Source organism: Ranitomeya variabilis, chromosome 4 (assembly GCF_051348905.1).
Source record: "Ranitomeya variabilis isolate aRanVar5 chromosome 4, aRanVar5.hap1, whole genome shotgun sequence".
Lineage (NCBI taxonomy): Eukaryota > Metazoa > Chordata > Amphibia > Anura > Dendrobatidae > Ranitomeya > Ranitomeya variabilis.
Genome location: NC_135235.1, coordinates 396,744,278 through 396,769,472, shown reverse-complemented (window position 1 = coordinate 396,769,472; position 25,195 = coordinate 396,744,278). Strand labels below are relative to the sequence as shown.

The window sequence follows — 25,195 nt, the reverse complement described above, 5'->3', positions numbered from 1 at the left end:
ACACTGTGAGCGGTGACGTCAGTAAGTTTACAGCAGTTCATAGGCTGGCTCACACAGAGGTTCCCTTGAGAACTACCATCTATGACCTGCAGTAACCTTAAGTACATCACTGCAGCCACATTCTCACGCTACTGTCAGTGCGTTGGCAACCATTACCCTGCTTGCCAATGCACCAAGATGTGAAATTCTCTCTCCGCAACATCCATTGCTGCTTGTTTCTGGAAAACACTCAAGAAATCAAAATCATCACTAGACCTGTAGATAAATTTCTTGAGGGATGTAATTTCAAAAATAGGGTCACTTAAGAAGAGATTCTGTTCTTCTGGCAATTAGAGGCTCTGTATAAAGAATCTATAATTCTATAAAAATTTGTTCTCCAAGAGTCAAGTAGCCCTCCGTCCCTCTCAAGACTCTCCATGTGACTAAGCAGTGCAGTACAGCCATATATGGACCACTGTCATGTTCAGTGGAAATTGTGTGACAAAGTTTGGTGCATTTTCTACCCATTTTTCCTTGTGGTAAAAAATGTAATGTTTTTTTCTTCACTGCCCAACACAATGAAATTCTGTGACATATCTCTGATGTCAATATGATCAGTGAACTGTTATATTAGTTTATTGAGAGGTATAGTTTGTAAAATGGGGTCACTTATGGGAGGTTCTGCTGTTCTGGTACCTCAGGGGCTCAGCCAGTGGGTCATGATATCTGCAAACTGTAACAGTAAAATCTGCCTTATAATATAGCAGCTACTTCTCTTCTGAGCTTTCCACTGTGCTTGAAAAATAGTTCACAATTACATGTAGGGTTTTGGCGCACTCAGGAGAAGTGGCAAAACAAACTAAGAGGTCTATTTATTTTCCTATTATCATATTTACTTATACAAATTAAAAACCTGGGGCTAAAACAATGTTTTAGTTGTAAAAATGTAATTATTCTTTCTTCACCATCCAATGATGTAAAACTCTGTGAGGCACATGTGGTGTCTATATGCTTACTGTTCCCCTAGATAAATTCATTTGGGGATTTAGTTTGCAAAATGGGGTCACATATGGGGGTTCGGCTGCTCTGACACCTCAGAAGTTCTGACAATGTGACATGGTACTCTCAAACCATTCCAGAAAAAAAAATCTGAACTCCAATATGGCACACCTTTCATTCTGAGCTTTACTCTGTGCCTCAAAAGTAGTTTTGACGACTTATGGGATATTGGTGTACTCAGGAGAAATTACACAACAAAGTGTACCATTCATTTTCTCCTATTATCCCTTTTGAAATTTAAAAACTTGGGGCCAAAGCAACATTTTAGTGTAAAAAAATGGTAATTTTCCATTTACTTAGCCCAACGATATACAATTCTATGAATCGCCTTAGGGTTAAGAATGCTCACTACACATCTAGATGAATTCCTTGAAAGGTGTAATATCCAAAATGGGGTCACTTGTGGGAGTTTCTGCTTTTTTGGCATGTTAGGGACTCTTCAAATGTGAAATGCTTCTGCAATCTATTTCAGCCAAAATTACACTCCAGAATTAATTTTTGCTCTGTCCCTTCTCATAGAATCATAGAAGGGTAGAGTTGGAAGGTACCTCCTGGGTCATCTTGTCCAACCTCCTGCTCAAAGGAGGATTCACTAAGTCATCCCAGACAGATGTCTGTCCTGCCTCTGTTTGAAGACTTCGATTGAAGGAGAACTCATCACCTCTCGTGGCAGCCTGTTCCACTCATTGATCACCCTAACTGTCAAAAAGTTTTTTCCAATATCTAATCTGTGTCTCCTCCCATTCAGTTTCATCCCATTGCTTCTAGTCTTTCCTTGTGCAAATGAGAATAAAGATGATCCTTCTACAATGTGACAGCCCTTGAGATATTTGTAGACAGCTATTAAGTCTCCTCTCAGTCTTCTTTTTTGCAAGCTAAACATTCCCAAATCCTGTAACCGTTCATCATAGGACATAGTTTGCAGACCGGTCACCATTCTCTTCGCTCTTCTCTGAACTTGCTCCAGTTTGTTGATGTCTTTTTTTTAAATGTGGTGACAAAACTGGACACAGTATTCCACATGACGTCTGACCAAAGAGGAGTAGAGGGCAATAATGACTTCATGTGATCTAGACTATATGCTTCTGTTAATACATCCCAGAATTGCATTTGCCTTTTTTGCTTCTGCATCACACTGTTGACTCATGTTCAGTTTATGATCTATTAGTATACCCATGTGCTGTTGCTTAGCCCTATTCCTCCCATTCTGTATATGCTTTTTTTCATTTTTATTGCCCAGATGTGCCGTGTGCCCAAACAGTAGTTTTCCACCACATATGGAATATCTGCGCTCTCAGGAGAAATTGCACAACAAATTGTATGATCTACTTTGTCCTGTTACCCTTGTGGAAATAAAATATTTGGGGCTATAGTAACATTTTTGACAGAGACATTTTGACAGAGATTGTCAGCGGTATTTGACAGGATAAACAGCCTTGGGCGGTGCTTTGTTCCACCCGTGGCTATTAAAGGTACATGATGGCTGGTTAAATCAGCCATCATGTGTGGAGAAAGATGCAGCCTCTGCATGTGAGCCCGCGTTAAAATCATGGACATGACGCCAAAATTCGTGAAAGGGTTAACGAGAATCTGTACACAGAAAGTTGGCAATCAGTGATGTTGGTGGGTTTAGGCAGAGCTCAGCAGCAGATGAAACTTAGCAATCCTGCAGCAAGCAGCAAAGTAAGTTATGCATTGCAGGAAGCAGGATCTCTGCCCCATACAATATGCTGCTCTCAGATGGAGTAGCAAAAACCTAGTGATAGACTCCCTTTAGTAAGAATGCCATGACACCAGTCTTTTCTGTAAAAGTACTGGTGTGTCAAAAGTTTGTTGCACTATTTGAATACCGGTACTGTTACTGGTCAAATGTTTGGACACACCTGTTCATGCAATGGTTGTCTTTGTTTCTTTGCAATGTGCACATTGTAGATTAATTTTGAAGGCAATACAACCACAAATCAATACATATGGAAACAAGGAGTAAAGCAGAAAAGCAGCTTGAAAGAATACCAAGGGGGTGGTAGCTGTCATCAAGGTAAAATGGAGATGCTTTTAAGAATTTAAGAATAACACTTTTTTCTTTTAACCCCTTTACCCCCGGTGCTTTTTCCCGTTTTTTCGTTTTCGTTTTTCGCTCCCCTTGTTCCCAGAGCCATATCTTTTTTATTTTTCCATCAATAAGGCCATGTGAGGGCTTATTTTTTGTGGAACGAGATGTACTTTTGAACGATACCATTGGTTTTACCATGCCGTGTAACAGAAAATGGGAAAAAAATTCCAAGTGCGATGAAATTGCCAAAAAAGTTCAATCTCACACTTGTTTTTTGTTTGGCTTTTTTGCTAGGTTCACCAAATGCTAAAACTAACCTGCTATTGTGATTCTTCAGGTCATTATGAGTTCATAGACACCAATCATGTCTAGGTTCTCTTTTATCTAAGTGGTAAAAAAATTCCAAAGTTTGCTAAAAAAAAAAAAAAATTGCACCATTTCCCGATACCCGTAGCGTCTCCAATTTTCGTGATCTGGGGTCGAATGAGGGCTTATTTTTTGCGTGCCGAGCTGGCATTTTTAATGATACCATTTTGGTGCAGATATGTTCTTTTGATCGCCCGTTATTGCATTTTAATGCAATGTTGCGGCGACCAAAAAAACATAATTTTGCCGTTTTTTTTTCTCGCTACGCCATTTAGCGATCAGGTTAATCCTTTGTTTTTATTGATAGATTGGGCGATTCTGAAAGCGGCAATACCAAATATGAGTAGGTTTGATTTGTTTTATTGTTTTATTTTGACTGGGGCGAAAGGGGGGTGATTTGAACTTTTATACATTTTTTATTTTTTTAATATTTTTAAACACTATTTTTTTTTAATTGTGGCATGCTTCAATAGCCTCCATAGGAGGCTAGAAGCATGCACAACTCGATCACCTATGCTACATAGAGGTGAAGCACAGATCACCTCTATGTAGCAGAAATGCAGGGTTGCTTTGAACGCCGACCACAGGGTGGCGCTCAAAGCAATCGGCCATCAACAACCATAGAGGTCTCAAGGAGACCTCTGGTTGTTATGGCAATGCACCGATGACCCCCGATCATGTGACAGGGGTCAGCGATGCGAGTACTTCCGGCCGCGCGGCCGGGAGCGGTAGTTAAATGCCGCTGACAGCGCTTGACAGCGGCATTTAACTAGTTAATGGGCGCGGGCGGATCGCGATTCCACTCGCGCTCATTGCGCACACATGTCAGCTGTACAAAACAGCTGACATGTCGCGGCTTTGAGGTGGGCTCACCGCCGGAGCCCACCACAAAGTGGGGGTTCTGCCAGCTGACGTACTATTCCGTCAGCTGGCAGAAAGGGGTTAAAATTCTTTTCATTATAATATTATAATTTTGATATAGCAAGCAACAACATGGGTTAGATTTATGGAATAAACATGTTCATAGCTAAATATGCGCAGTAGCAGTCTATCAATAGATATATGCATATGTAGATTTCTGAAAGGGAAAGTTGCAAGTCATTAATATTGTAAAGATGGCTGTGGAGCAGGTCCCGGAGGGGAGATATGTATCATTGAGGCTGGTAGCCTCAGTGATGTAAGCCCAAAAAACAGGTTCCAACATGAATAGTGCTGAGAGACTTAATAGGCCTTAATGATCATTTGCAATATATTATAACCAAGAAACCAGTATACAGAATGTTTAACATATTCTAATAAAGAGAGATGTGGTAAGCAAGAATAAATGCATGAAAGACAGATAATACTTAGCCTTGCTTGCACATTAACCCCTTAACGACCACTGATTTGCCTTTTAATGGCAGCAGTTAAGGGTACTTATTCCTCAGCGCCGCTTTTCAATGGTGCTGAGAAATAAGGGTATAGCTTCCCCCCAGCGTCAGAAAATCTCCGGGGTCTCAGCTACCGGGGGTACCTGAGACCACAGAAAACAAGATTCAGGTTGGTTTTTACTGTCCCCAGTGTTGCGATCACCATTAATTGCAAAAAAAAAATCTGATTTGCCATTTATTTCTCTCTCCTCTGATATGATCTAGCATACCGGAGGAGAGAGAAATGGGGTCCTCCGAGCCCCACCAGGTACCTCAAGTGTCCCTGGACCGTCTGGCTCTGTCCCCTGGCCCTCAGCATCAATGAATAACAGTGAACACATAAAAAAAGTTATTTTTCTCTCTCCTGACATGACATACATGTCAGAGGAGTGAGAGATAATGTAGGTTCTATCACAGTGACCAAAAGCCAATACTTAGTATGTCATCCCCTTCTGTGTTATCTTCTTTGATTTATTAATCTTATTTTTTAATTTTTCTTTATTTCATTCATTGCCATTAAGGTTAGGATTGGGCTTAAGGTTAGGGCTCGGTTTAAGGTTAGGGTTGGACTTAAGGTCAGGGTTGGGCTTAAGGTTAGATTTGGGCCTAGAGTTAGGGTTGGGCTTAAGTTTAGGGCTGGAATTAGGGTTGGGGTTGGGAATAGGGTTGGGGTTAGGATTTTTTCAAAAGAGAAAAAAAATGATAACGATATGATGACTGGTGTTGAGCGCAAGTGCTGGCCGCTCAAGTTTGCATTGGGTGCTCAGGTATGCACCAAGTATTGTGGATGCTCAAGGGACATGCTCAAATCACTGTCCTGCATGTATCATGACTGTAACACATTTTAAAACATGTGACGATTGCATGCCATACACGGACAATCCCCGCATGTTTTTCTTGAGTGTCTAATAGCTGCAAAACATGCGGGGCTTGGACTCGAACACCTGATGCAAATTTGTGTAGTGAGTACAACAATAGTGATGACATATTCAATTTGATGACCTAATCTTAGAAAATTCTATGTAGTATCCTGGATAAAAACCTATGAGGGGTATAGTTTCCAAAATGAGGTCAGTTGTGAGGGGTTTCTGGTATTTGGGTGCTTTACAGGCCCTGCAAATGTTATATGTCGCCAGCAATCTAATTCAGTCAATTTGTGTTCCAAAATTCAAATATTGTTCTTCCTGTTCCAAGCACTGCCGTTTGTCCAAGCATAAATTTTTATGAAGTCAAAAGGTTACTTTTTTGGTGTTACTTCTTGCAAAAGTGAAAAATTTGAGGCCAAAGCAAGAAAAATGTATTTTTTCATTTTCACAGTTCAACATTATAAACTTCTGTGAAGCACCTGTGGGTTCAAGGTGCTCACCACACACCTATATACATACCTTGAGGAGTCTAGTTTCCAAAATAGGGTCTCACTGTTTAGGTACATTAGGGCCTATCCAATTGCAGCATGGTGTTCACTAATGATTCCAGCTAATTTAGCGTTCAAAAGGTCAAATCGCGCTCCTTCCCTTCCGAGCCCTGCCATTCTCCGAAACAGTAGTTTTATCCCACATATGGGGTATCTCAGCATAAAAAATGTGGTTTTGTAAATTTTGTTGGAAAAATTAGAAATTGCTGATCAACTTTGAACCTTTCTAACTTCCTTACAAAAAAATAAAAAATTATGTTTCAAAAATGGTGCAGATGTAAAGTAGACATGTGGAAAATGTTATTTATTAACTGTTCAGTGTGGTATAACTAACTTATCTAAAGGCACAAAAATGTAAAATTTGAAAATTACAAACATTTTCAATTTTTGGTCAACATTTTCAATATTTTCCTGAACATATGCAAATCATATCGACCAAAATATACCACTAACATGAAGTACAATATATCATCAAAAAACGTTCTTAGAATTACTGGGATCCGTTGAAGAGTTCCAGAGTTATTACCAATAAAGTGACACTTGTCACATTTACAAAAATTGTCCTGGTGATTAAGGTCTAAGTTAGTTCCATCACTAACAGATTAAATATACACAAATGTTCAGTCTGTTTGCATTATGCCTTTGTATACTTGACAAAAGCCCTCTCACCGTCAAGACTATTTTATTCCAAATAAAAGACTGAATCTTTGTTATTTCCTGGCACTTTATGCTCACACTGATGTTTCACCACCCAGATTGGAAACTATGTCATGACCTGAGTTACTTTCTATTTATCCATTATGGCCATGTAAGGATGCCAAAAAGCAGAACTATTCAACGTCATGTACTTCTTATAAAGAATACTAACTTACAACTAGCAGGACTGCCTTAGGTGAAGCTGTTAATATATTTCAATATCATATCCGGACTGGTCATCTGGTAGTTCTGGCAAATGCCACCAACCTAACCCTACAGCCAATCTGTGGCCTGAATGACCAGGTTGGCCGCCTAGTTCCAATAAATAGCGATGGCACATTATTACCAATCCATAGACCCCACTCTTATGTTCTATATTAAAATACGTTATATGAAAGAGGCTGGGCACTTTCTCTTGTTAGTGCACCTTTCGTCACACACTGACCAGCAGTTCTGTCCATACAATGGCTGTTGATAGGAGAACATGTGACCAGACAAGTCCATTAACCTGCTCTAATAGAAAAGCAGCTTTCCCATGAGAAGTGATTTCCCAGATGGAGGGGGCTTATGGACAGATCTGGTCACATGACCCTACACCAGCAATCATTTTATGGACAGAAGTGCTGGTCAGTTTGGGAGAAAAGCTGCACTAACAAGTGAAAGTGGCCAACCATTACTAGTTGGTATGGGTTACTTTTGACCTTATTGCACTGGAAAAAACAACTTGTGACAGTGTATGTTTCATGTTGTACTGTGTACCACAAACAAAGAACTGGTACTAGGTAATATTAAGACTTTATACCATATTTTCCATCTCTCCATGAACATCCGGGAAGCTCCATTAAAATGGGTAGACCGCCTGGACTCACAGAACGGCACAGTATAGTTAGCCAATCAGCAGCTGTGCTGGTGACATTCAATGCTGCCGATTAATGTACAGCTACCTTATAGGATGTTACTATATTCAGTGGTGAGCATGTGTATAAGAGGATACAGTACAAGTAAATCTAAATGTATTCAGTACGGGTAATACCAGTCACTTACTGATGTCTCCAATTGAAGTTGTTTATTTTCATGTTTCTTCTTCATCTGGTGTAGACCACTATGACTTCTACAAGCCACCATTTGTCTCAGCAGAAAGCAATACACAAACATCTATCTCTGATCACTTATAGAGCACCCGTTCCATTTTCCCCCCACTTCTACATTGCACCACATCAAGAATCTTAGCTGCACCGTACTTCCTGGTGCCCTAAAGAGTAACATTACTTCCCTTTTGTTCCCTCCACAGTACCAGTATTTTAAAAAATAATGTAGAGTAGTGATGCCTCTCTTTGTAACCCCTTAACAAAAGAAATGTCCCTTTCTGTGGCTCCTGTACAGTACTAATGCTTACTTTGCCTTTTATGGATGGAGCACTATAGTAAAATTCCCCTTTGTGGCTCCACACAGTAGAAATGTCTTGCCTTATGCTCAAACACATCAGTAATGCCCCCTCCCCAGTGGCACCAACACAGTATTAATTTCCACTTTTTATGCCTCATTACAGTTGAAATTTCCCAAATTATGGGATAAGTTCATAATCTTCAGGCCACAATGGGTAATATTGTTAATGTCCCTCATTGTGGAGTAATAGTGTCGCCCGTTCTGCCCACGATAACAGTGATAATATCTCTCAATTGACCCCATACAATTATATAAACTATTTGGCCCTATACACTTATAATGTCCACCATTCTGACCTTATCTAATAATAATGTCATCCATTTCACCAATAATGTTCCCTATCATGGACCCAATATTGCCAATATTGCACTATCCCCTGTGCTGGCGCTCATCATAGACATTAAAACATTACGATTCGTGTCACCTGCCCCTGCTCCTATAATGATTAGCGTGCTTTTCCTGTTTCACAGCCAGCAAAGATGGTCAGGGTGGTGCAATCAAGTGATATCATTTGATGCCTATGATGGGCATACAGACATCTGATAGGCCGGTGGCTTGTGTAGGTATAGTGGAGCAGGGAGCCAGTGGTTTACCCACTGCGAACAAGATTGATATGCCCCAGATTCGGGGCCTTTTGGGGGATAGTTGCCAAGTTTGCCCCTAAATGTCCACCCTACCATCAACAAGAGTGTGAGGTGAGCTGCTGAAATTTGAACACAAAGATGTTGCAGACTGGTGAAGTAGATGCCATGTATAGCTTTGGCATATTGTTATAAGTGTCACAAGTGCCACCTACTTGGCACTACTCAAATCAACCTGTTGCCCCCTGTGTGAAATTTGTAACCACTAAGTTTACTGTCTGGTCACAACTATTTCCTTTGGCCATCCTTTAATGGGTAACTACAGTACTCATTTAATACAGCAAAAAAGGGGCAGCAGTGTTTACCTGCCCAGGTCTCAAAACTAATACACTCTCAGGATGCAGCAAACCCATAGGTAAGATGGCGCCAACACAGGTGCAAAATACTGATGAGACAACCACTCACAACCTACCAATTCATGGAACGGGTGATTTCTTAGTAGTAGATTGCATGAAACAGCTTTTATAGGGTGCTGGTGCCATAGTGAGAGCTATCAATCACCCAGAGCGGTTTGGGTAGCATAAACCACAAGACAGGTTCCCTTTAAGCTGTACCAAACAGATCCAACCCTGTAGAAGACACCAGGGCACACAGATGTGTCCATATCCCCACGAATGTCCATGGATAATGTGAGTTTCTCATACTTTTTGTTGGAATTACAGGGGACATGTATAGCTATATGAAAGTAATAGACTTGTTCTAAGTTATAAAAGCTAAAAACGTGATTATGGAGATCAGGAAGCTAGAGGGTTGCTGCTTAACCAGGCTAAAACAAATCCATATTTTTTAGAACATTTGCAAGCAGAAATTATTTAAAATCATCAATTGACAAGCAAATGAAATACATATAGTACTCTACAACTGCTACTCACATTGATTGTAAAGCTATAGTGATTGCAATCTGCAAATTCAGTGATATCTGCTGTTTGGGTGTAGACTTACCGTGTCCGAAAGAACAAGCCTTCTCCCTTGTGTCTACTGTACTGTTCTCTTCTTCATCACAGTGGAAGAATTAAGTAAAGCTACATCATCCATAGCCTCGTGTTTATTACAAATAAATGTCAGAGACATTTATATCATCTGCAACTGGCAATATTCCCAGATCGGAAAAATCAGCCAGTGACGTCACCACCTGTCCAGAGGACTCTTTCATGTAAACTGCTCAATGATTCACTGCTCTGACATTGTATGAGACAATAGATGCAATATTCTTACAATATCCGTCAGTAATCATGTAGTCCTTCGTGGATATCATCTTGAATGATTCAGTCCAGTGTAATAATTTAGAGGATGAGGTATTCTCAAGTAGTTCTACTTAAAGGGGTTGTCCAGGTTTGACAGCAAAGCCTGCAGTCACTCCATGTGACTATAGACTTCTGAATCGTGTGCACGCTGTTTCGATTTTCCGGAATTGCCGGGGCGATTGAGAGGTTGCGTACTTGTGGTCAGGTGCTGACTAGACACATTCAGCTTATCTCAATTCCCTTCTAGTCAGCGAAGCCTGATGAGACTAGTCGGCGCATATGACTGATCGCTTGCCCTGGCAATAGTCAAAACAGTATGATCCACATATGATGTCACTATTCAGACATTTACTCTCACATAGAGTGACTGAATACGCTCTTAGATCTAGACAATGAATAACGAATGCAATCATATGCCAATAACATTCAAATACTATGACTGCCTTTCTATTTTTGCCATTATAATCCTCTAGTCCTAACCTTCTAACATCTTAGCCACACAATACATGTCAGTCATCAACAACTAGGTAGCAGCAGAAACAAAATCTTCTAAACGCACAGCTTCCATCTCCAAACTTATGCTCCACCACCTCAATAGCAAGAGCCTTTCAGTCACCGCCTGCCCCAGCACAAAGGGATAAGCATTCACTGCCAGGCGACCTAGGATCCAGCATATAGATATTTTGTAGTACGAACCTTCAGGTTCAAGAAATCACCCAGTAATCAGTAGTATCACATAAATATTCTAAATCTCCTACTTACGCATGCTCTTCACTGGCTCACCTGTCAGTGTGAGGACACAGTGCATCATAAATTTTATGGTCTGTACCATGTGTAGCAAGATGGACATATTTCCATGTTCCCCCTGAAGACACCAATGTTGTAATATCTTATGTAATATCTTATGTAATATGTGAATTGTGTCTTGCATCTTTTGTAAATGCTGTGTAATGTGATGTAATGTGAATAGTGTAGTGCGTTAGTATATGTGAAGTTGACCATAGAGTAGAGTAGAGTTAACAGTCGGGATTAGGGGCCATGTAGGAATACTGTGGGAAACTTCCTGATAGAAAGGGAGAGAGGGTCTGGAATGCAAAATGAGCGGACTCAAAGGCTCAAAGTGTACAGTGCTGCATTCAAGGGTGACCCTGAATGAGAAGAGATCGAAGATGATGGATAGCGAGATCCTGAACATAAGTGACAAAGAGACAGAGTGGCCTTCAGGAGATGGGTCCTAGGAGAAGATGCCTAACCACGCAACCCAGAGCTTGAAACACTGAAAGGTAATGGGTCTAATCAGTACAGAGAGACTGGGACTAATGAAGGGTTGCCAAGTGGAAGACAGTAGTGGAGGAAATTGGATGCGGAACTGCCGAACAAGTAAAGGAGATTTGCTAGTTAGCAGTAGGACTGTGGTGAAGTAAGGGGAAACAGTGGATATAGAAAGCCCTGGTGTATACTGCTAAGGAAGGATACTGTGTGAAAAATGCTTCAAACTGTAAAGGAAACTGTTATGGCTGCCAAAGCAAGTAGAAACCAGGAAGACAAACACCTGAATCTGACAGGTTCCTGTACAGACTAGGAAATGCCCTTCTCTGACCATGGTCTGTCCCTGCCTTGGCACCCTTAGATAATGCAATGTCACCCCCCTTCAATGGAAGCTTACCCTGAATGTCCTTAGCAGCTCCTAGGATCGCTAGCGAAACAGTTTCCTAAGCAGGTAAGGAATCACACACAAAACAACTGCAACTAACGCAAACTACAGCAAAGTAAATGAATCCAAGAAAGTGTATCAACAGCAGGAAACACCAGTAGGGGAAGGTATTAAAGCTGCACCTGATAGGTGATAGGACAGAAAAACATCTGTCACTCAAAACCGATAGAAACAAAGATAACAGAACTAAAACACCCAAAGAAAAGGTGTATCTGTTGTGGCTCAGTGGGAAGGGATGCTGACCAAAGAACACAGAATCAAGGATTCAAATCCAGAAGCATAACAGAAATGTTCATAAAGCTTTGTACTCACTGTCCTTGGTATATAACCCTGACCAAGCTGCAGTTCAGTAAAGAGTTTATTTATGAATGGTGGTCTCCCTCATTGAACTGTAAAACACTTGAAAAAAACAGCAACATCGGTTACATGTACGGGCATAATGCACTCACAGCACAAGTGCACACACCCACCCTCTACATTCATGTAACATGCTGTAGACAAGAGCTTCACTCGTGGCTACAGCCCTGTGCCACTTGATTAGCACCAGGCTCTTTATGGTGATTGTCAGTCCTATAACTGTTAAGCAAAACACTTCTAATCCTTCATTCAGTGTCAGCAATAAAATGAGTGTGCCACATGGCATTACAGCCCATTCACACACCATTGCCAAATTATGTATGTGTTGGAATTTGTGCAAAACTGCTTCATTTTGTAGCATGTTAAAAAAATATGTAAAAACTGGGCTTTGAAAGGCATGTGTAAACTTATCCTGCAGTAATAAATGTTTGACATTCACGTCTCCATAGGAGTTAACGTCATCCTTTGAAATGTGTTTGCTTGATATATAGGTGCACCACACAAAATTAGAATATCATCAAAAAGTTAATTTATTTCAGTTCTTCAATACAAAAAGTGAAACTCGTATATTATATAGTGTCATTACAGAGTGATCTATTTCAAGTGTTTATTTCTGTTAATGTTGATGATAATGGCTTACAGCCAATGAAAACTCAAAAGTCATTATCTCAGTAAATTAGAATACTTCAAACACCAGCTTAAAAAAATTATTTTAAAATCCGAAATGTTGGCCAACTGAAATGTATGTTCAGTAAATGCACTCGATACTTGGTCAGGGCTCCTTTGCATCAATTACTGCATCAGTGCGGCGTAGCATAGAGGCGATCAGTCTGTGGCACTGCTGAGGTGCTATGGAAGCCCAGGTTGCTGTGATAGCAGCCTTCAGCTTGTCTGCATTGTTGGGTCTGGTGTCTCTCATCTTCCTCTTGACAATACTCCATAGGTTCTCTATGGGGTTAAGGTCAGGCGAGTTTGCTGGCCAATCAAGCACAGTGATACTGTTGTTTATAAACCAGGTATTGGTACTTTTGGCAGATGCACCTGTAATTTGTTATTGATTTTTATTTTAGGCACAGTTATACTTTATTAACCTTTTTATACAGGTTGGTCATAAAATATTTCTGGATTCTATTTTTTACATGACTACATGCTGATGTTAACTTGTATGCATGCTACTGGATATATAGGAGACTCAGTTGCTGATTTTGTGAAGCTTAGAAGAGGAAACTATAAAGTTTTTTTTTATTTTTCTCTTTTCTCCTTTATTCTTTATTATTAGGCAATATTGCCTTGCGCTGGCGTGTACTCTGGAGGACAGAGAATGAACTTCAATCCAATATTGCGGCCAGCATGCAGCCAGCGGGTAAGGAAAGGGTGAATCAAACACCGGAAAACCCCGCCCATATGACCCAAAACTGGTCCCGCCAAATTCAGGTGACAGGTGACAGGTTCCCTTTAAATAGCATCTGACCATAAAGCTCAAACCCCCAACAAACCTCATATTTAGCCATGCAGGTCTTTGAGTTATTAATTCTTTGACACTTTTATATCTTCTATCTGTTGTTGCATTCATAAGAAATTAGCATTTTGATTCATATGCAAATGATTGCTAAGAGCTATGGGTATGACAAAGCACATAACTGGTCTCACACTTCCAAGGTTGTTATACCACCTAGCATCAGCCTCTTTGTCTTGATTGATTGCACACTGTTTGATTTTCTTGCCTGGCAACTTATGTCATGCAGACAGTGATTAATCAATGAAGACAAAGAAACTGGTGTGAGGCAGGGAATCAACCTAAGGAAGCAGTTAAGTGCTCTGTCAAGCCCATGGCACTTAACGGCTTATATCCATGTCAATTAATATACTAATTTCTGGGGAGTGCAGCAATAAAAGATACAAAGGTGTCCCTGGATTTACACTTCAAAGAACTACATGCCCATGTATGTGGTTTTGAGGAAGTTGATCCTAATGTCAGACTACCTTGATAGGGACTGTTCATACCACTGACAACCATGTGGTGACATGAAGGAAGAGGGGCAATGGTGAAAAAGATTAAGATATCTCATTCAAATGAGGAGTTTTCACATGCGACTTACATTTTTTTAATTTGTATTATTACATTATAACAATAAAAAGCGTACAATGATTACACATTATTATAAAATTCAAACAAAAAATATTACAATAGAATGAACGTGTTTTGTCATGAACAATAAAAATGGTCATCATCAGTATAGAGTGAGTCAGCGGATGGGCTTGTAGAGAGGGCATTTCCACCATCATTCTTTGACGTTAAGTTCTTGAAGTGTAATGCTGCTTCTCTTTTTATTGAGAAATACATGCATTTTGATATGGATATTGGAAAAGATGTAAGTCTCCATAGATAGATGATTCTCCGTCAGTCCATTAGGCAACGATAGAGCAGAAGTCTACATCTGCTTCTTTAAGGCAGATTTCAGTTTTTTATGGGGGTCCCAACACTTAGAATTTTAGCAATCAATTAGCCCTCTCCTCCCCATTTTGTGGTTGGGAGATAACCCTTTAAAGATCTGCCGCTAATCTTGTAGTGCCAGATATCAGAGGATGCTGCCTGCAAACGTTTTGTATTGTCCATCAGAGTTGTTTGGTGGCATTAGGAAAGGCTGACGTACACAATAATAGATAGCTGAATTTAATGTTATGACAGATCGCTTCATATTATACAAATTACAAACATTAAGATTTCACTTTAAAATATGATAAGGGTAAATGCGATAATATGGTTGATTATTCAGATCCTTTGGTCATACACGCTGATGAGCAACTTCTATTGGAGGTGCTGAATCTGAAATAGTAGACAAAACGATACTTTGATGCAAAACATAAGATATATTTTTTAACACAGTCATTTTTAACATGGAAAGTAAGTAAGATAATTCAGAATAATAATACTCACAAAGACAATAGAGGGGGAAAGGGAAGAAGAATGGGAGAAGGGCAAAAATAAAAAAATTGGCAAAAAGAAAAAAGACTGTCAGGGAACCTGTCACTTGATCCATGCTGCCTAAAATAATTGCATAAACCTACAGAGAACAGATGAGTTAATTTCCCCAATAGAGTCAATATATGTACTTAAATGACTAGCTAAATAGACTAGACACCACTAGATAAAGATATATCAAAAAAAGTTTCTTTATTAAATACAAAAATAAGTGGAGACATGTTAAAAAGTTACTCTAGTTGAGTTGGTGAGGTGACAAAGCATGGGCAGGAGTGCTGAGCATCAAATAAAACAGTCTTGGTATGCACAGCAGCGCACGCTGATGAAAAATGGAGGAATCATGCTCTCTCTAATAGCTAGTGAAATAAAAAAAAGTATACGGGAAAATTCCCAGTGAAACATATCCTAATTGATTAACCACTATAAGGCATGAACCTAAATTGTCCTGATGTAATTAATCTGATTGTACTAAAGTGCCGCAAATAGTGCTCCCAGTAGAAGAATACTTACCCATGTGGGAACTCAGTACCTTCCTGCCGTCGCCCCGACGCACGTTGCGCGTGGTGGGCTTCCTTGGGGGCGAGGAAAATAAATTCAGCATGGTATGTTTTTGCCTGAAAAGATAGTTTAAAGATCCGGACAGACACCATAGATAGAGATGAGTCTAGTCCGGATGGCTTCTCCCGTACACGGCTCTAGTGAATTGACAGGTCTCTCCCATGTATGTAAATAGTGATAGGCTACAGTGATGCAGGGAGGCACTTCAGGCTATGTTTTCTCTGAAAAGTCTTGGTGTTTCAGAGAAATACATATCTGATGCAGTAGCAGAGCCACGCTCTGACTCATTCAGCTCGTGGCTTAGGCAGCATAAATCTCTAGGTTCTCTTTAAAGAAAAAAGGAAGGTCATGAAAAGATAAAGAATAAGAAAATGTAGGTCAGAACGACAAGGGACAGAATGGCAAACAGGTGAGGTATATGGTTGTTTTTTTATTTTTGTTTTATTACAGGAGACAATGGCTTCAATGGAATGGGCGTTAGGTGAGTATGACTGTGTTTGTTATTTTTAAGTAAAAAAGTAAAGGTGTGCTCTTGTTTATTTCAAATAAAAGACTTTATACTTGCTGTGTGTTTATTTACGATATAACTAAAGGATTAGTAATGGATAGGTGTCTTATAGATGCCTCTCCATTACTAAGCTGTGGTCTTGATATCACCTGGCAATACAAAGGTGACATCAACCCCACAATATGAACCCCACTTGCTACCGCCACAGAGTAAGTTGGAAGAGCTGGGCAAAGCACCAGAATAGGATATTCCTTTTCTGAACAACTGCAGGTTGCTATTTTTAGGCTGGGGGGGAAATATCCATGGCCTCTTACCAGCCTGAGAATACCAGCCCCCAGCTGTCTGCTTTAGCTTGTCTTGTTGTAAAATATTGGGGGGGACTCCACGCCATTTTTTTTAAATTGTTTATTTAAATAATTTTAAAAAAAACTGTGTCTGGACCCCTCTATTCTTGATAACCAGCCTTGCTAATGCTGACAGCTGAGGTTGCAGCCCCAAGTTATCACTTTTGCCTGGCTGGCTATTATAAATACAGAGGAACCCAAGCCTTTTTTTACATTTTTTTCATTATTTATTTGGACACTCCCATCAGCCGCTGCCGCCGCCGCCTGTTCTCACTGTTATTAGAGACAGCAGGCACAGGCTAATGGGAATAGTTGCCCAATCAGCCAACACCAGTGACCAGAGGTAAACTTTTTACCTCGGATCACAGCTGAGGGCTCACGCTGTCATTCGACAGAGTGGGAACTGCGACTGTATGACCAACGTAATGATTTTATCGCTGATCAGAAACAGTTTTTTTGGTGCTGCTCTCTGCACATGACAGCATAGCAAACGCTGGATGTTCAGGCCCCCTATTCAACTGAAAGGGGTTGGGAATCGGGTCCAGGTACTGTTCCGGTACCTGAACCTGAAATTTTTTTTAACTGTTCTGCCAAACCTGCTGGGACCAAACATCCAGGGGTCCGACCATCTCTACTAAGGATAAATCGCACAACAAATTTTGTGGTCTATTTTCTCCTGTTACCCTTGTGAAAATAATAAAAATTGGGACTAAAGTACATTTTTTGTGAAAAAGGTTAGATGTTCATTTTTTCCTTCCATATTGCTTCAGTTCCTGTGAAGCACTTGAAGGGTTAATACATTTCTTGAATGTGGTTTTGAGCACCTTTAGGAGTATAGTTTTTAGAAAGGTGTCACTTTTGGGTATTTTCTGAAATATAGACCATTCAAAGTCACTTCAAATGTGATGTGGTCCCTAAAAAATGGTTTTGTAAATTTTATTGGAAAATGAGAAAAACTTTTAACCCTTATAATGTCCTAACAAAAAAATATGTTTCAAAAATTGTCCTGATGTAAAGTGGACATGTGGGAAATGTTATGTGTTAACTGTTTTGTGTGACACCACTCTGTAATTTAAGGGTATAAAAAAATTAAAACTTTGAAAATTGTAAAATTTTTCTCCAAATTTCCACTTTTTTCACAAAAAATGCTGGTTACATTGAAAAAACTTTACCACTATCATGAAGTACAATATGTCACAAAAAGAGAATCAGTGGGATCCGTTGCAGCATTCCAGAGTTTATTACCTCATAAATAGGGTTGAGCGAAACGGATCGGTTAATTTCATAAATCGCCGACTTTCGGCAAAGTCGGGTTTCGTGAAACCCGACCCGATCTCAGTGTGGGATCGGCCATGCGGTCGGAGATCTTCGCGCCAAAGTCGCTATTCATATGATGCTTTCAGCGCCATTTCTCAGCCAATGAAGGTGGACGCAGAGTGTGGGCAGCGTGATGACATAGGTCTCGGGCCCCACCATCTTAGAGAAGGGCATTACAGTGATTGGCTTGCTTTCAGCGGCGTCACAGGGGCTATAAAGGGGTGTGCACGCCGACCGCCATCTTACTGCTGCCGAAATGAGCATAGGGAGAGGATGCTGCTGCTTCGTCAGAAGCAGGGATATTGTTAGGGAGGAAATATTAACCCCCAAACCACTTGTGCTGTACCGATTTCCACTGTTCAACACCACCTTTTCTTTGCAGGGACAGTGGAGGCTAGATTTCTGTGCATCAGCTCTGTAGCTTATAAGGCTCCCTGATAGCTGCTGTTTGTACGCCGATGTGCAAACCAACTGCTTTTTTCAAAGCAAAAATCCTGTGGCTTCTTTCTGCACAGTTCTCTTGTTTCTTTGTCCACACTCTAGTGTGCAGCAGTCCTTTTTATTGCTGACATACTTGTCCTTTGATCATTGTAGGGAGATTGAAATTCTACTACAGCCCTTGTATTTTTTTATATATCTGCCAGCCACTCTCTGCCAATCAAACTGTGTAGTGTAATACAGTTGGCCTGATTTTTTCCTGCATTCTCCCACACATAAAAAGGGAGATTTATATTGCCACTGAGTGCATGTGCGTCAGTCCTGTTTGTGGCATATCTGCCAGCCACTTTCTGACACTCAAACTGTGTAGTGTAATACAGTGGGCCTGATTTTTTCTGTATTCTCCCACACATAAAAAGGGAGATTTATATTGCCACTGAGTGCATCTGCGTCAGTCCTGTTTGTGGCATATCTGCCAGCCACTTTCTGCCACTCAAACTGTGTAGTGTAATACAGTGGGCCTGAATTTTTCCTGCACTCTCCCACACATAAAAAAGGGAGATTTATATTGCCACTGAGTGCATGTGCGTCAGTCCTGTTTGTGGCATATCTGCCAGTCACTTTCTGCCACTCAAACTGTGTAGTGTAATACAGTGGGCCTGAATTTTTCCTGCACTCTCCCACACATAAAAAAGGGAGATTTATATTGCCACTGAGTGCATGTGCGTCAGTCCTGTTTGTGGCATATCTGCCAGCCACTTTCTGCCACTCAAACTGTGTAGTGTAATACAGTGGGCCTGATTTTTTTCCTGCATTCTCCCACACATAAAAAGGGAGATTTATATTGCCACTGAGTGCATCTGCGTCAGTCCTGTTTGTGGCATATCTGCCAGCCACTTTTTGCCACTCAAACTGTGTAGTGTAATACAGTGGGCCTGATTTTTTCCTGCATTCTCCCACACATAAAAAAGGGAGATTTATATTGCCACTAAGTGCATCTGCGTCAGTCCTGGTTATGGCATATCTGCCAGCCACTTTCTGACACTCAAATTGTGTAGTGTAATACAGTGGGCCTGATTTCTTTCTGCATTCTCCCACACATAAAAAGGGAGATTTATATTGCCACTGAGTGTATCTGCGTCAGTCCTGTTTGTGGCATATCTACCAGCCACTTTCTGACACTCAAACTGTGTAGTGTAATACAGTGGGCCTGATTTTTTTCTGCATTCTCCCACACGTAAAAAGGTAGATTTATATTGCCACTGAGTGCATCTGCATCAGTGCTGTTTGTGGCATATCTGCCAGCCACTTACTGACACTCAAACTGTGTAGTGTAATACAGTGGGCCTGAATTTTTCCTGCATTCTCCCACACATAAAAAGGGAGATTTATATTGCCACTGAGTGCATCTGCGTCAGTCCTATTTGTGGCATATCTGCCAGCCACTCTCTGCCAATCAAACTGTGTAGTGTAATACATTGGGCCTGATTTTTTCCTGCATTCTCCCACACATAAAAAGGGAGATTTATGTTGCCACTGAGTGCATCTGCGTCAGTCCTGTTTGTGGCATATCTGCCAGCCACTTTCTGACACTCAAACTGTGTAGTGTAATACAGTGGGCCTGATTTTTTCCTGCATTCTCCCACACATAAAAAGGGAGATTTATATTGCCACTGAGTGCATCTGCGTCAGTCCTGTTTGTGGCATATCTGCCAGCCACTTTCTGACACTCAAACTGTGTAGTGTAATACAGTGGGCCTGATTTTTTCCTGCATTCTCCCACACATAAAAAGGGAGATTTATATTGCCACTGAGTGCATCTGCGTCAGTCCTGTTTGTGGCATATCTGCCAGCCACTTTCTGACACTCAAACTGTGTAGTGTAATCCATTGGGCCTGATTTCTTTCTGCATTCCCGCACATATAAAAAGGGAGATTTATATTGCCACTGAGTGCATGTGCGTCAGTCCTATTTGTGGCATATCTGCCAGCCACTTTCTGACACTCAAACTGTGTAGTGTAATACTGTGGGCCTGATTTTTTCTGTATTCTCCCACACATAAAAAGGGAGATTTATACTGCTACTGAGTGCATCTGCGTCAGTCCTGTTTGTGGCATATCTGCCAGTCACTTTCTGCCACTCAAACTGTGTAGTGTAATACAGTAGGCCTGATTTTTTCTGTATTCTCCCACACATAAAAAGGGAGATATACACTCACCGGCCACTTTATTAGGTACACCATGCTAGTAACGGGTTGGACCCCTTTTGCCTTCAGAACTGCCTCAATTCTTCGTGGCATAGATTCAACAAGGTGCTGGAAGCATTCCTCAGAGATTTTGGTCCATATTGACATGATGGCATCACACAGTTGCCGCAGATTTGTCGGCTGCACATCCCAAAGATGCTCCATACAAGGCAGGATGGATCCATGCTTTCATGTTGTTTACGCCAAATTCTGACCCTACCATCCGAATGTCGCAGCAGAAATCAAGACTCATCAGACCAAGCAACGTTTTTCCAATCTTCTACTGTCCAATTTCGATGAGCTTGTACAAATTGTAGCCTCAGTTTCCTGTTCTTAGCTGAAAGGAGTGGTACCCGGTGTGGTCTTCTGCTGCTGTAGCCCATCTGCCTCAAAGTTCGACGCACTGTGCGTTCAGAGATGCTCTTAGGCCTACCTTGGTTGTAACGGGTGGCGATTTGAGTCACTGTTGCCTTTCTATCAGCTCGAACCAGTCTGCCCATTCTCCTCTGACCTCTGGCATCAACAAGGCATTTCCGCCCACAGAACTGCCGCTCACTGGATTTTTTTTCTTTTTCGGACCATTCTCTGTAAACCCTAGAGATGGTTGTGCGTGAAAATCCCAGTAGATCAGCAGTTTCTGAAATACTCAGACCAGCCCTTCTGGCACCAACAACCATGCCACGTTCAAAGGCACTCAAATCACCTTTCTTCCCCATACTGATGCTCGGTTTGAACTGCAGGAGATTGTCTTGACCATGTCTACATGCCTAAATGCACTGAGTTGCCGCCATGTGATTGGCTGATTAGAAATTAAGTGTTAACAAGAAGTTGGACAGGTGTACCTAATAAAGTGGCCAGTGAGTGTATATTGCCACTGAGTGCATCTGCATCAGTCCTGTTTGTGGCATATCTGCCAGACACTTTCTGACACTCAAGCTGTGTAGTGTAATACAGTGGGCCTGAATTTTTCCTGCACTCTCCCACACATAAAAAGGGAGATTTATATTGCCACTGAGTGCATCTGCGTCAGTCCTGTTTGTGGCATATCTGCCAGCCACTTTCTGACACTCAAACTGTGTAGTGTAATACAGTGGGCCTGATTTTTTTCTTGCATTCTCCCACACATAAAAAGGGAGATTTATATTGCTACTGAGTGCATCTGCGTCAGTCCTATTTGTGGCATATCTGCCAGCCACTTTATGCCACTCAAACTGTGTAGTGTAATACATTGGGCCTGATTTTTTCCTGCATTCTCCCACACATAAAAAGGGAGATTTATATTGCCACTGAGTGCATCTGCATCAGTCCTGTTTGTGGCATATCTGCCAGCCACTTTCTGACACTCAAACTGTGTAATGTAATACAGTGGGCCTGATTTTTTCCTGCATTCTCCCACACATAAAAAGGGAGATTTATATTGCCACTGAGTGCATGTGCGTCAGTCCTGTTTGTGGCATATCTGCCAGCCACTTTCTGCCACTCAAACTGTGTAGTGTAATACAGTGGGCCTGAGTTTTTCCTTCATTCTCCCACACATAAAAAGGGAGATTTATATTGCCACTAAGTGCATCTGCGTCAGTCCTGGTTATGGCATATCTGCCAGCCACTTTCTGACACTCAAATTGTGTAGTGTAATACAGTGGGCCTGATTTCTTTCTGCATTCTCTCACACATAAAAAGCGAGATTTATATTGCCACTGAGTGTATCTGCGTCAGTCCTGTTTGTGGCATATCTACCAGCCACTTTCTGACACTCAAACTGTGTAGTGTAATACAGTGGGCCTGATTTTTCTTGCATTCTCCCACACATAAAAAGGGAGATTTATATTGCAACTGAGTGCATCTGCGTCAGTCCTATTTGTGGCATATCTGCCAGCCACTTTCTGCCACTCAAACTGTGTAGTGTAATACATTGGGCCTGATTTTTTCCTGCATTCTCCCACACATAAATAGAGAGATTTATGTTGCCACTGAGTGCATCTGCGTCAGTCCTGTTTGTGGCATATCTGCCAGCCACTTTCTGACACTCAAACTGTGTAGTGTAATACAGTGGGCCTGATTTTTTCCTGCATTCTCCCACACATAAAAAGGGAGATTTATATTGCCACTGAGTGCATCTGCGTCAGTCCTGTTTGTGGCATATCTGCCAGCCACTTTCTGACACTCAAACTGTGTAGTGTAATACAGTGGGCCTGATTTTTTCCTGCATTCTCCCACACATAAAAAGGGAGATTTATATTGCCACTGAGTGCATCTGCGTCAGCCCTGGTTGTGTCGTATCTGCCAGCCACTTTCTGCCACTCAAACTGTGTAGTGTAATACAGTGGGCCTGATTTTTTCCTGCATTCTCCCACACATAAAAAGGGAGATTTATATTGCCAATGAGTGCATCTGCGTCAGTCCTGGTTGTGGTATATCTGCCAGCCACTTTCTGACACTCAAACTGTGTAGTGTAATACATTGGGCCTGATTTCTTTCTGCATTCCCGCACATATAAAAAGGGAGATTTATATTGCCACTGAGTGCATGTGCGTCAGTCCTGTTTGTGGCAAATCTGCCAGCCACTTGCTGACACTCAAACTGTGTAGTGTAATACAGTGGGCCTGATTTTTTCTGCATTCTCCCACACATAAAAAGGGAGATTTATATTGCCACTGAGTGCACCTGCGTCAGTCCTGTTTGTGGCATATCTGCCAGCCACTTTCTGCCACTCAAACTGTGTAGTGTAATACAGTGGGCCTAATTTTTTCCTGCATTCTCCCACACATAAATAGGAAGATTTATATTGCCCCTGAGTGCACCTGCGTCAGTCATGTTTGTGGCATATCTGCCAGCCACTTTCTGCCACTAAAACTGTGTAGTGTAATACATTGGGCCTGATTTCTTTCTGCATTTTCCAACATATAAAAAGGGAGATTTATATTGCCCCTGAGTGCATCTGCGTCAGTCCTGTTTGTGGCACATCTGCCAGCCATTTGCTGAAACTCAAACTGTGTATTGTAATACAGTGTGCCTGTTTTTTTCCTGCATTCTCCCACACATAAAAAAGGAGATTTATATTGCCACTGAGTGCTTCTGCGTCAGTCCTGTTTGTGGCCTATCTGCCAGCCACTTTCTGCCACTCAAACTGTGTAGTGTAATACAGTGGGCCTGATTTTTTCCTGCATTCTCCCACACATAAAAAGGGAGATTTATATTGCCACTGAGTGCATCTGCGTCAGTCCTGTTTGTGGCATATCTGCCAGCCACTTTCTGCCACTCAAACTGTGTAGTGTAATACAGTGGGCCTGATTTTTTCCTGCATTCTCCCACACATAAAAAGGAAGATTTATATTGCCCCTGAGTGCACCTGCGTCAGTCCTGTTTGTGGCATATCTGCCAGCCACTTTCTGCCACTCAAACTGTGTAGTGTAATACATTGGGCCTGATTTCTTTCTGCATTTTCCAACATATAAAATGGGAGATTTATATTGCCCCTGAGTGCATCTGTGTCAGTCCTGTTTGTGGCACATCTGCCAGCCACTTGCTGAAACTCAAACTGTGTAGTGTAATACAGTGTGCCTGTTTTTTTCCTGCATTGTCCCACACATAAAAAGGGAGATTTATATTGCCACTGATTGCATCTGCGTCAGTCCTGTTTGTGGCATATCTGCCAGCCACTTTCTGACACTCAAACTGTGTAGTGTAATACAGTGGGCCTGAATTTTTTCTTGCATTCTCCCACACATAAAAAGGGAGATTTATATTGCCACTGAGTGCATCTGCGTCAGTCCTGTTTGTGGCATATCTGCCAGCCACTTTCTGCCACTCAAACTGTGTAGTGTAATACAGTGGGCCTGATTTTTTCCTGCATTCTCCCACACATAAAAAGGGAGATTTATGTTGCCACTGAGTGCATCTGCGTCAGCCCTGGTTGTGTCATATCTGCCAGCCACTTTCTGCCACTCAAACTGTGTAGTGTAATACAGTGGGCCTGATTTTTTCCTGCATTCTCCCACACATAAAAAGGGAGATTTATATTGCCACTGAGTGCATCTGCTTCAGCCCTGGTTGTGTCATATCTGCCAGCCACTTTCTGCCACTCAAACTGTGTAGTGTAATACAGTGGGCCTGATTTTTTCCTGCATTCTCCCACACATAAAAAGGGAGATTTATATTGCCACTGAGTCCATCTGCGTCAGTCCTGTTTGTGGCACATCTGCCAGCCACTTGCTGAAACTCAAACTGTGTAGTGTAATACAGTGTGCCTGTTTTTTTCCTGCATTCTCCCACACATAAAAAGGGAGATTTATATTGCCACTGATTGCATCTGCGTCAGTCCTGTTTGTGGCATATCTGCCAGCCACTTTCTGACACTCAAACTGTGTAGTGTAATCCATTGGGCCTGATTTTTTCCTGCATTCTCCCACACATAAAAAGGGAGA

General features: G+C 41.3%; 2 protein-coding genes across 3 annotated transcripts in view; both read right to left on the bottom strand.

Moving 5' to 3' along the window:
* Positions 1 to 10,110, bottom strand: part of LOC143768952 (uncharacterized) — a 111,736-nt gene extending 101,626 nt beyond the window's left edge. Inside the window, exon 1 of one of the 2 annotated variants that reach the window (XM_077257556.1) lies at positions 10,006 to 10,110. The gene's annotated coding sequence lies outside the window, so the exon portion shown is untranslated. The remainder of the gene's footprint in view (positions 1 to 10,005) is intronic. The other variant, XM_077257557.1, reaches the window with a different exon arrangement.
* Positions 10,111 to 12,886: 2,776 nt separating this feature from the next.
* The window catches only part of LOC143764881 (membrane-spanning 4-domains subfamily A member 4A-like), a 355,803-nt gene continuing 343,494 nt past the window's right edge, over positions 12,887 to 25,195 (bottom strand). Inside the window, exon 7 of the mRNA XM_077250949.1 lies at positions 12,887 to 15,205. Coding sequence (XP_077107064.1) covers positions 15,188 to 15,205 — 18 coding nt within the window. The 3' untranslated portion in view covers positions 12,887 to 15,187. The remainder of the gene's footprint in view (positions 15,206 to 25,195) is intronic.